At 39.9% G+C, this 13,488-nt stretch overlaps 1 protein-coding gene across 1 annotated transcript in view; it reads right to left on the minus strand.

The window, feature by feature from the left end:
* atg7 (ATG7 autophagy related 7 homolog (S. cerevisiae)) overlaps positions 1-13,488 on the minus strand; it is a 65,663-nt gene that overhangs the window by 36,105 nt on the left and 16,070 nt on the right. Inside the window, exons 12-17 of the mRNA XM_078248845.1 lie at positions 12,944-13,102; positions 10,612-10,806; positions 9,229-9,468; positions 8,031-8,146; positions 5,705-5,780; positions 2,649-2,729 (exon numbers count right to left, since the gene is read on the minus strand). Of these exons, the coding sequence (XP_078104971.1) occupies positions 2,649-2,729; positions 5,705-5,780; positions 8,031-8,146; positions 9,229-9,468; positions 10,612-10,806; positions 12,944-13,102 (867 nt within the window). The remainder of the gene's footprint in view (positions 1-2,648; positions 2,730-5,704; positions 5,781-8,030; positions 8,147-9,228; positions 9,469-10,611; positions 10,807-12,943; positions 13,103-13,488) is intronic.

Consider the following 13,488-nt stretch of genomic DNA (forward strand, 5'->3'; position numbering starts at 1 on the left):
AAAATAAAATATCAAGAGTTATTTTTCAAAATGAGACATTTGCACAATTTTAAGTAATTTGAAGTAATTGGTGGTATAAATGTAAATATTAAATATTTTCCACTGCCGGAGGTATGCTCTTGTGCTTTTTTTGTCCAACTAGCAGTCTGAAACTCAAATACATTTAATTTGGAAATAATGAATACAGCAATTCCTCACATTTGGAAAGTTACACCAGAAAATATTTGGCATTTATGCTTTATTATTGACTTAAACAATCAATAGATTATCAAATTGTTACCCATTCATTGTCTGTCGATCAACTAATCAATTAAATGACTAATTGTTTCAGCTTTAAAATGTATAATTAAGCTAAATTAGAGGGCCGATGACTGGATATACTGTAAATACCACTTTACTTGTACACACAATTTCGAGCGTTGGTTTCAGTGTAGTAGTACACATCCTGTGTATTTTAGTTTATTTGAAGTGTTTTATCTTTGGCCAGGTATTTCACATCCATAAAAACTTAATGGGATAAATGCTGGATACAAAATTCAACCAAAGTACAACAGAAAGGTACCTAAACATTAAAATCAGGTTTAATTATTTACAATCTGTGACATAAGGACGATTTATTTTAAGTATAAAAAATGGCTCTAGTTATTAAAAGGTTCAGAAGGAAGAAATACTTTCACAAAGAAAACATTGAGCTGGGTTAGTGACGAGTTCAGTTTCTTTTTAACACTGCACTAACAAATGTAAAAAATGTTTTTGCTATTAATAGAGATAGCTTTCTTGGTGGTGTTAGTACAAGTAGTAAGAGGTGTCTGGCATGGTTTAAGACAAAGCCACGTCAGCTGTGAGTTACTCTCTGGCGTGTAGTTTTATTGGCTTCCAGCCTGAGAAAGAGTTAGGACACACACACACATACTCTCTCACACACACACACACACACACACACACACACACACACACACACACACACACACACACACACACACACACACACACACACACACTCACACACACACACACACACACACACACACACACACACACACACACACTAAAAAGCCCCAACTCTACAGGAACTGCTACAGCCCAGACAGAGGCTGAATTGTTTTGTTTCCATAGTGACCTGGCAGCACACAGCTGACTGCGGCAAGAATACACACAGACACACACACACACACGCGCGCACACACACACACACACACACACACACACACACACACACACACACACACACACACACACACACACACACACACACACACACACACACACAGACAGTGATGGAGGGACAGAGGGACACACAAAGAGAGGAGAGATATGGGGGAGGGAGAACAGGAAGGGAGAGAAGGTAAGACAGAAAAGAGGAAAAGAGGAGACATAAAATGGGAGGAGGCTGGTAGAAAAGAAAGAAGTGAAAGACAGATAAGCAAATGCAGAACAGAAAGGGAAAATGTGTGTGGGCGGGATTAACAGAATCAAAACATATTCACCATTTTCACTACATAACCTTAATCCTTGCCTCACCAAAGGATCGTCTTTCCCAACTCATGTTGTTCATTGTTCCTGACTACACAGGCTTTACCCCCAAATCCCTATCAAACCTTATGAACCCTCCGCACAGACAGAATAATCTCATCAGTCACACAGGAAGAAACATGACACCTTAGAGTGGAGTGTAACTCCATCTTTTTGCTTTTTTCCAGAAGCAGCGTAGGTGGGGAAAAACTTTAAACTCTTAGTACAAGCTAGCCAGTCTCTCTCTCAGTCTCTCTCTCTCTCTCTCTCTCTCTCTCTTTTCACATGAAAGTGATAGATTTGGGGCTTTATGACCTCTTTATAGAAACAAAGACTGCATTGAGATCAGGGGAGAAAGAGAGAGGGAACCAGTCCACTCATTGCAACACCCTTTCTTCAGCCCTGCACTTCCTCCCTTTACCCCCCCCCCCCTCTCCCCAATATTGCTTTCCTCCTCTTTTTTTACTTTCTCCCTCCCTAACTTGTGATCCCCCGCTGGTCTTACACCAATGTACACCAACCAATCACATTGCTGGACGCCCTTAACCACTGGGCCACCTGGGGCAATGATTGGCCAATTGGCTGTGGACCAATGACGATGCATTAAAAAGACACAAAGGCAATTTCTCCTAGCCTGCTTGGTTGATTTGGGATATGTGGACCCTTCAACAACCCATCTTTACACACGCACGTGCACACACAGCAGTGGGAGCTAATTCCACTCATAAGAAAGTTACTGACATCAATGACCAACTGCTGCCTGATTATTACCACATGGTTTAACCAGCTTTTCTGTGTGTGTGTGTGTGTGTGTGTGTGTGTGTGTGTGTGTGTGTGTGTGTGTGTGTGTGTGTGTGTCTTCAGTATTCCTCAAGGAACAACATTTCAACACAGCTCCACTGACTTAACAATGTGGAAACAGGAGAGATGGGAATCCCCCTATTTCTGCTAAGGCTGCAATTTGTGTTTCAAAACAATGTTGCTACATAGTAACAGAATCTAATCTGATAAGTAAATCAGAACCTGCATCTATGTGTCAATCTTTCTTTTACTGTCAAAACAGTCTTGTTAGTAAATTGGATTTGACCCTTAAGACACATCATTTGAACTATTCAGTTACAATATATGCTACTTACAATGGGTGAGCAGGCAGTGCATTTGTCAAAGGCCAGGCTTGCAGGCAGGACATTGTCAAACCTCGAAAGAAAGCCTCGGATCTGTGGAAGAGAAATCAACACGTCAAAAACTGGACATTAAGAGAATAAAGTACCCTTGATACCTTAATTCTTTGTAAGAAAAAGTAAATGTAACGGTATAAAAGAAGTAAACATTGGAGGTAGTTTGATATTCAATGTTTTCTACATTTTAAAAGCATGCTGAGAGCGCCATCTGGTGCCAGAAAGGCTACCTTTTTCAGTGAAACATTTTCAGCACACCTCTCACTACTGAAAGCTTTTACTCCTATTTATGGGTACAGTGATCATAGTTAATTACCTTGATTACTGTCTAAAGAACACACACACACACACACACACACACTACACTTGTTGAAACCCCACTCGTCACCAATATATTACTTTAATTGCTTCCCTACTCCTCTCTTATGCCCACATCCTCCTGTTTTTTAATAAAAGCAAGGGTGAGTCAGACCAATGGGTGAGCGTGGGCATGTGAGATGGACTTGAACAGACTAGTAGCTCTACATAAAACTGCACTGCCTTTATAAATATTATATATTAAGTAAAGGAGTTCTAGGTATTTATGGATTGTTAATAAATAAAATGTGTTTCCAGCTAGTGTCTGCTGCTTAATATAATTGTTCATACAACCATTGCCAGTAGCTCTCCTTTTTATGGTGTATAATAATACATGGAAATTAATAACAGTTGTTGTGGCACTGCATGTCAGACTTGTGACATTTAATAAGGCAAAATCAATAACTGCTTTAAAGAGTCCTCCTGATTTTAAAAGCACCACACTGCTGCCTTACTCATTTAGAGCACTGGAATAAAGACCTATTATTGTCACTGACCAAATGTATTGCCTGAGCACCTGACAATGAGCATTTATAGCTTTGAAAGAAGTATAATGTACATGTGCGTGTTTGGCGGCACCTGGAAGTGGCTTGACGTCCTCCCGAATAATATTCTTCATACATGTTGTTACAATCCATCTATACTTTTGTCATTCAGATTTTCCATATTTCAATTTTGCCATTTGGGTCTATTCTGTACAAGACAGATACTTTGCCTACTCAAGGGTGTTTTTGGTGGAGTTTTTACTTATTCAAATTGAGGGTGTTGTACACTGTACAGATTGTAAAGCCATTTGAAAAATGTGTGATATTTGGCTATATGAATAAAATTGACTTTATTTAATTTGACTTGAGTACTGTTTTATCTAATATTATTAATGATATTACTATAATATATACTATATTAATTATAATAATCAATTACATTTATATAGCGCTTTATTAGACACTCAAGGCGCTTCACACACACACACACACACACACACACACACACACACACACACACACACACACACACACACACACACACACACACACACACACACACACACACACACACACACACACAAATGTGTAGCACCCACCTGGGTGAGGCACGGCAGCCTTATGACACCAGACGCTCACCGCATCATAATGCATGCATTATGTAGATTATGTGATTGGGCTTGGGCTCAGACTCACAAATGTACCGCAATCCTTTCTTCAGCCTTACCTACGGTACCGTTCCACCTGCTACTTTAAAATGTTGTCCGATAGTAATCGGGCCAAACTCATATACCTCACACATTATCAACAATGCAGCTGGGAGGAGGCCTTGGGGAAGACCCAGGACTAGGTGGAGGGATTATATCTCCAACCTGGCCTGGGAACGCCTCGGGATCCCCCAGTCAGAGCTGGTTAATGGGTAATGTGGCTTGGGAAAAGGGAAGTTTGGGGTCCCCTGCTGGAGCTCCTGTTCCTGCGACCCGACCCCAGATAAGCAGACGAAGACGGATGGATGGATGGATGAATTACCACAATGCTGCCAGGATAATTGTTCTTCCCACACCCAACCTCTCAGAGTTAAACAATAAGGCCACTGCATGCATTGCAACCTCAATAAAACAGGACATCACACAACCACTCAATCACCACCTTACCCTACTGCCCTCCGTGCGCAGATACAAAACACTGAGGTGCAGAAAGGCTTGCTTTGGGAAGAGCCTACTCCCCACGACCATAGCCACCTTAAATAAGAGGCCTCACTGAACTGGCCTGAACTGGAGAGTGTACTGTTGTCTATCATTGTACGTTGCTATGTTGTTGCTTATGTGGGGACAATAAAGTCTGAAGTCTTAAACAAGCACAGAGAATTTCTATGGATTTGGATATGGAGTTTTAGGAATGGTGCTTAAAAAGTTTCAAGACTGAACAGATTTCACGGTCAAAAGTTGAAAGAGGTGACATCTATACACTTACAAAAGAAAAAAGGTTCAAAACACTAAAAAAATGTTACATTGTGTATTGGCACTTGTTCACACTTGTAAATAAATGTAGTTTCTCCAAACCACCACAAGTTGCCACTGTGGCGCCACGGAAAAGTTAGCCTGCAGCAGGGTGTAATAGCAGTAAATAGCTGGAGGGCAGGCATTCCAGACAAAATATACAACACACACACACACACACACACACACACACACACACACACACACACACACACACACACACACACACACACACACACACACACACACACACACACACACACACACACACTCCTGCAACATTAAATATCTTGTTTTTGTAGTGTATTCAATTAAATATAAGTTGAAAAGGATTTGCAAATCATTGTATTCTGTTTTTATTTACACCCCAACACCCCCCATTAACGCCCCAACTCCATTGGAATTGGTTTGTAGATGCAGCCCCAGTCAGTTGGTGTGTTCTCAAAAATTTACTCCAAAATCTGAAATAAATCTGCAGAGACACAGATTATAGAACAGTGTTCTACCCTGAGAATATTTATAGCAAACCCTTCAGTAGAAATATACACGAAGAGAAAGAAAGAGGCCATTTCAGAATTTATTGGACAGGCAGGCAGGTGAAGGGGACTGGACGAACAGCATAAAGTGTCCTCAGTATAAAACGTGGATGCATGTGTGTGTGTTTGTGTCTGACCTGATGTGGCACTAGACCCAGAGAGGTGGGAGGTTCATTCATCCTGTCGTCACTGCTGCTGGCCACTGCATAGCCTCTGAGGGTGGAGAAAGAGAGGGAGAAAATTATATACTTGACAGTTTTTCCAATTTTTATTTTAGTACATAAATGACACATAACTTGAGTAACTTTGGCAACATTTTTCCTGCTATGGCTTTTGAAACTAGAATTTAAAATTTGACTGAAAGAGAGAAAAAAGGCAATTAATCTCCCTAAACATCACACAATATTACACATTATATATCAGGTATGGGCCTAACAATTAACCTAATGCATGCATGCTGATTAATTTTATTATACACAGTTGTAGCAAATCAATGAAAAAGTTAGGTCACAAAACTGTGAATCTGGTAGCCTATATTGAGAACTAAGAGATCCCATTTGCTCAAATATTAAAACATTTTACATTTTCTATGAGATCTGAGAGCTCCTGCTCGCCAGTAAATCTAGCCATGTTTAAAAGATTTGACTCTCCATGGATAGCAAAATATCAAGTTTACTGAGCTCAAAGAGGGTGGTTCTAAAAAGTAAGAAATGTCTGTCAAACTGCTGCAACATTAATTCTGATGTGACAATTTTCTAAAGCCCATTGTTGTTCATATGAATGCTGTTGTAAGGGCATTAAAAAGAGATTCAGAGATGGAGAAAAGGGGGTTAAAAAGCTATGAAGTGAAAAACAAGGACATAGAGAGGGCAGATGCAAGAGAGTGAGATATTGTTCTAAAGGAAAAATGTACATAACCATAAATGTACAGAGTGTACATAAAAACTCTCCTTCTCTTCTTTGCTTTCTAAGCTTTTTATCCAGGATAGGCAGAGGAGCTCTGTAACGGCTTATAACATCTCAAAACACTTTGAGAGAAAATGGCTGTCTTATCAGGCCCAGCAAGCTGCCACTTTAGTACGACTTTCACCGAAACAGTTAAACACACAATTACATTTCCATAACACATCTGTGCACACTTAATAGGCATGAAAACATCCCCATCATTGTGAAAATAAACACTTTAAGAGTAAAAAATATTGCGCTAGTACAGATTGCTAAGTGCATTTGAGAGCTGACTGAATCACAGTGTTCAAGCTTTTGGGTGTAAAAGTGAGAGATGGCTTATAAATTGCAACAAATCTTCTACAGTAAGGCTCAAGTAAATTCAGAAAGCTGTGCTACAACCAAATTAAGGATACTACCTGCGGTGCAGTAAGACCTCTGCTGCAGTGCTACTCCATCAAAAAGTAAAAGTAAGCAAATAAGGCTTACTAAAAACTCTCTTTTCATTTGTTCCTTTTATGTGCATCCTTCTCCCAGAAATGCTTGTTACTAACCTAGCTCTGGGGAGTTTACTCCCCGGAGTCCTCATGTTTCTTCTTCACCCAGAATGTCGCCTTGTATTAGGGTGGCACCAAGACCTGGGTCTTGGGTGCAGCTGTCGCTAGGGACCTGCTACACCCTGCTACGCTCTGCGATTCCCTGCAGTGTCCGGCTGCGTCCTGCTGCGTCCTACCGCGTCCACCCATGCTGTGCTGTGCCACATTACACCCCGTAATGCCCTGCTGTGCCCTACTATGACATGAACTACTACGACTACCATTGTAGTCACTGTTCCATTATCTTTATTGTGACTATTACTACCACTGTTCATCACACCCCCAACCGGCACCGTCAGACACCGCCTACCAAGAGTCTGGGTCTGTCCGAGGTTTCTTCCCGAAAGGGAGTTTTTCCTCGCCACTGTTGCAATAGCTACCGCTAATGCTTGCTCTTGAGGGAATTATTGTAATTGTTGGGGCTTTGTAAATTATAGAGTGTGGTCTAGTCCTACTCTATCTGTAAAGTGTCTCGAGATAACTTTTGTTATGATTTGATACTATAAATAAAACTGAATTGAATTGAAAAATTAAAAGTTTAGGAGCCACAACCTCAAAGGTACAATCACCTTTAGTTTTGAGTCTGGAGTGAGATACCAGCATAAAGCTCTGATGGGAAGACATCAGAAAACCTACTGGTGATCAGGGCGGCTCACTAAGATAGGTGAGTGTCCTTTGTGCAAGGATTTTTTATTGGATTCTGATCTTAATGTGTTTTATTTGGAAAAAGATGTAGATGTACAATGTGTGACAGTATCTGCTGCTGTCAACCACAGAACATCAGGGTCATTCCTCACAGCAATAGGATAAGCCAGACTGAGGCTCACCATAAATGATCAGCACTGTTTTCATGTTTCCCTGATGAACATAAAACTAGCATAACATTAAATTAAATTTATTTTTGTAAGTCTGCTGTGCTTACCCTTCACTGTGCTGCAGAATGGACACCATCATCTCCACAGCCAGGGCTCCAGCAATCATGGCCAGGCCTGGTCTGCTGACTGTGCACTGCTGATCCAGAGTCCGATCCCTGGTTGACTGTTTACAACAAACAACAATAAAATAAAGCAAACAACTGGCAATATACAGAAAGAACAGAAATGACATCAGGTGCATTACCCTAATGTCGAGAGTTTATTCTGAAATAAGGAATAAAAAGAAAATTTGAAGTTTGGGCAATTAGGTTAACACCAATCAAATGTGTTTTGGAAGGCAGAAAATCATTCCATCAGGTATAGATGAGGCTGTTATTCATGTGACTGAGGAGTCCTTTCAGGGAAGAAGCCTATTAATATCTCAGAGAAACAAAGATTGTCAAGTGAACAAAAATGGACACAGGAAGAATGTGGGTGGGGAGAAAATAGGACAGGCTGTCAGGCATCTCCCCCCGTCTTTTTTAGATCACAATTAAACATGGCATTTTTTTTTTATAAAATTAAAATGTTGAATTAAAAAAAAATAATAATCACATGCAATTTAAACCTGCATCACTTGTTTGATCAGTTGGTGTTAGCACAGAGCAACATTAGCATTAATGTGGAGTTGTGTTTCTGTGCAACTGACAAATGTACAGTAAGTCAAATAATTACTCTCCTTTGAGCTCTGTTTTGTCCAAACATCTGACTCATTAGCTGCTAAATGCTCCACTATGTCCACCAGCTAGTCAAGACTGTAACTACGTCTGTAAACCATTTGGTGTTGGTCGCATAGCGTTTTTTGTGAGAAACAGCTGCCTGCTGTGACTGCAAACAAGTTTGCTGAAAGAGATGTTTGCAGGCTGAAAACCCCGAACAACAATCCAATAATATTAATCCAATTCATAATAAACGGCTCCACAGAGCTGAAGGGAACTGCAGAGTTAGGTTTTAATTATTTGTAGAGTTGTTACCACGAGAGACCTTTCACATACAAGTAGTCATTTGGCCCATTGTTAATATATAAAAAAAAAAAAAAAAAACACTTCAAAATTGAGTGCTGGTTGAAGAAAACATATCAAAGAATCTTACCTGCTTTGTGTTTATTCTTAAAATGGAATAACTTTTTGCCTGTGTGTTTGTTCTAAGTGCATTACAGGAGTTAATGAGTTGAGTGCATGCTTGTTATCTGTGTGTTTTCCTCACATCTCCTGGTGCCACAACATCATTGCAGAAATAGCATCCCAGCTTGTGCCCTGGGATGTTGGAGAACAGAGAGGATCCCGGGACAGAGGGTGCAGAGCCGGCTGGTGTGGAGGTCGAAGAAGAAGCAGAAGAACAGGAAGTGGAGGAGTCTGCAGAAACACTCTGACTGACAATGGGTTTCTTCAGGCCGTGGCGCATCACAACAAATGTATCAAAGCCTAGAGCGGCATTAACCACAAGCTGGAAAAAGAGAGACACACACACACACATACACACACCACATTTCAACCAAATCAAATTAACTAAATAGCTCGTTTTACACAATGAGGTTGCAAAGTGTTGAATAATTTCAAAGAGCAATGACAACAAAAACATTAATAGGCTTTTTACAATGTTGAAAGCATTTTGACTTTCGGAGAGGCAATGGAAATAAATTGTGATGCCAATTTGCGGTGAACTCTAAAACATCCCCACAGCACAAATGGCCAAATAACCTCTCAGCTGAGCAGGACATGAAGAAAACCTAATCAGCAGCCCAAAAAACACTTAACTGCATATAGCAATATAGGAGTTGCATCATTGATACTACTGGAGGCATTACAAATTAATTACACAATGTCCAATAATCTAAAGTTGCCTGGCAACTAATAGAATTCCAACTGGTAAACAGAAAATTTGGACAATGTTATTGAGCAATTTCAATTTCCTGGAAGACAAGTGAAAGGGTTTCCAAATTTCAAGTTCCAGCTTAAAGTAAGTAAAACAAAAACATTGTTACAAAGTCAAGTCATGTCTCCTGCAATAGTGCCACACTGTGACTCTCGGTCCATTAGATCCCAAGAACAAACTGTTCAATCTTGATTCCTTTAATTAAGCTTAGTACCACCATCAAAATAATGCACATAAAACATGTTTTTTTTAGTTTTTTTTTTAACAATGCAACATTACAGACAGTTGTCTGGTGTGTTGCATCAATTAATGTCCTTTGTTACCACTTGGTGTCAGAAGAAAGTGTTTTTGGCTAGTGGTACAGTATAAAACAATTACTCCATTTAAACATCCAGTAAACACGAAACAACATAACATTCACTTGATATCATCTTTCTGGCCACTTGAGTGAAACTTGAACAACCTTCAGGTGCTATATGTTCATCTGTGTTCACCAGCTAGTTAAGTTAGCTAGAAAGTATTGAATGGGAGAGGTCACACTGACTGTGCCATACAGTAAATCTGCAAACCAAAACAATGCATTAAACAAGGATAAAAAGCTGCACAGACTCATTGTTTACATAGAAAATATGATAAGTGCAGCGTTCTTGACCCACACACCTCCGACCCCAGCCCTGCTGGTCAGTGACAGTGTCGCTGTTCGGTTCTTCCTACCTTCCTCTTGCTGGCAGCTATCACTGTTGGCAGCCAGCGGCTCTCCCTCGTATCCATTAATAAGAAGACCACATCATGTTGTGAAATGAGCTTCTCCAAATGCTCGACATCCGTCTGGGCCTGGGAAAGAGTGGCTTGAGAGAAATTCACTGGGTGACCGGGCATGGGGATGCTCATATTGTAACCCTCTGCATTCTGCAGGAGGAGACAGAGACAAAGAAAAAAAAAAATAAACAAAAAAAAATAGACACTGCTGTCAAACTGATCCCATATGTACAGTAACTAGCATTTGAGGCCAAATACTCCTAAGGAAAAGAGGTTTTCTTTTTGGTTTTAATTTTGCAATATCTGTGCATTTGCATAGATGAAAAATTGTAATTGCAGCTGCAACATCGATATATTCAAGAATAACTTAATGCAACACTGTCTTTATCAGTATATAAGATGCAATGAAATGTGTTCCAGTACTATTTTAACATACTTCCACACTATGTCCCATAAGGCCTTTTCACAGAAAGATCTTGAAAATAAACTAATTTTTAATAGATTGTTTAGAAATTCAAGATCCTATCAGCTGCTGAAAACAAAACTAAACCAAATATGTATTTTTGGTGTGCTTTCTGCTAAGTGACATACTAGTCTAGACAGCAGATGCAGTCACCAAACAGGAATGTGTCATCACATCATCGCCACAGCTGACCTGAGGCCAGTGTGTATTTGACTCTCCTGTATAAGTCGATGGTAGAGTAAGAATGAAAAGGAAATCTTAAATCACCACTTCCAAAAATATTCAATGACTTTTATGTCCATTGTCAAATGGACATAAAAGTTTTACTGTGACTATCTCCGGGGATTGCAGGCTCAGTGAGGCAAATGGAAATGCCAAGAGTAATTGCATAGTCAAAAAGACGGAAAGAAAAGGGCAAAGATAAATTGTGAGATCTTAACAAGAAAGAAGGTCACTTTTACTAAATCAGTTGCCTACTGCCTTCGCTCTCCACATTTCAACAATGGGAGCGGTTAACCAAGTCTTGAATTTACATTTGACGTAAGTGTTGCTATGCATTGAGGAGGTGATTTCAGGCTGCAGAGATCATATTCCAATTTCCACTTGCAGGCAAGAAAGACAAAACATTCTGATTGTGGAAAATAAAAATCCTTTCCTGAAAAGATAAACAGCCTTTCATGACAATCCAGGATTGCCACTGTTGAGATCTTCAACCAGCTCTGACCTCACGGTTGACAAAAAATTAAAGAGAAAACAAGTTGCTGCCAACACGACAAACTACCCTGTAAATGTCAGGTGACAGTATTTGTCCACAAAAAAAAATTAAATCAGCTTACTACCTTTTCAACATGGTGACCTTGTGTGAACTTATCTTGGTTCAATTTATGCATTTTTCTGCTCTGTATTCATATTTACCAGTCGCTATAGTGATGCTGCTATTGTTTTCGCATTGTGAGTCTGTGTGTGTGTGTGTGTGTGTGTGTGTGTGTGTGTGTGTGTGTGTGTGTGTGTGTATCTATGTGTCATCATGGCAAAATGTGCTCCAGGAGACACCTACTGTAGCTGGAGCTACCACAGAGGTGGTTTTGAGTAGTTTGCCAGGTGTTTGTTTATACTGTATGACTGTTTGTTGCCTGATTTTTTTTCGGCATGAAAAATACTGGCCACGGGGTGTCGGTGGCTGTGATGTCCTTTCTTCGAGACTTTGCTGGGTCCTGGAATGCCGGTGCCACTCAACCGTGACTCTTTTTCTGTGTGCAGATCTGACAGCCACATTCTGCTTTATGATGAATCATGCCTAGGTTAGCTTCGCAATGTAACAATTCGGTCTATGTTATTTCAAGTAGTTAAATAAGAGATGGGTGCTTTCACACTAAAAGAGAGCCGTGCTGTGAGTGTTTGGCTGCTTTTCATTTAGTCATACAGGGACGTATCTCCCCCAGAGAACTCTCTCATCAATTAACAAATTAATAAAACCACCAGCATTAATATGCAAGTAACACAACTCTTCGTTTTCTGCATGGTTTGGCCATCACATCTCAGACACGACCAATCCAACAGGAATACCATTATACAGGAATAGGATTATGAGCATGAACAAAATTCTGATTATAATGTCAATGCAGTTGTACAGCAGTAACATTTTGCAAAAGCTGCTACACATAGGTAACAAATCAACAAAACCATAATACTTGTCAACTATATAAATAAATACTAAAGACAAAGGACAGATTCCTAAATGATACAATCTCAGATTTCCAGAGAGATGTGAAGAGAGATCATATTCCACAGCTTGGACATTTTTATTTGACTTTACATACTCACCACACCAGGAAAGATTTTGGTGAGTCGGTCAACAGCTGCCATGGCTTTGGGCTTCCCTCCTCCAAGACAGTCTTCAAACTCATAGAGCGGCTGTCGGACTGGATTGGAGTAGGAGATCTTTGCATTGTCTACAAATGTGATGTGTCTCACTCCCCATCCCTGGAGAACACAAGAGAAACATACGTAATTCATATTTTCAAAAACAGTCATTTGAAATACTGAACCACTTTTCACTGACATGAGCATTGTCCTAAGCAGCAGTTTGTAAGTCGCTTCAGTGACAAGGATGAATACAAAATGAATACTTGCCACTTTCATTTTGAAATAATGGATGGATCAGTAGCAGTTAGTACAACCTTAGATTATTCTATATGTATTTATATCACTATGCTAACATAGAGCCACACTATCAATTATATTACAACAGGGCATGTTCCATGTCTAAACTGACTGAAAGACTGTCTGTGCCCTCAGAACTGTTAAATTACAGGCACAAAAAAAGCTTACAGCGTACAGACGTGAATTAAAATGAACATTATAACTGC

Source organism: Sander vitreus, chromosome 4 (assembly GCF_031162955.1).
Source record: "Sander vitreus isolate 19-12246 chromosome 4, sanVit1, whole genome shotgun sequence".
Classification (NCBI taxonomy): Eukaryota; Metazoa; Chordata; class Actinopteri; order Perciformes; family Percidae; genus Sander; species Sander vitreus.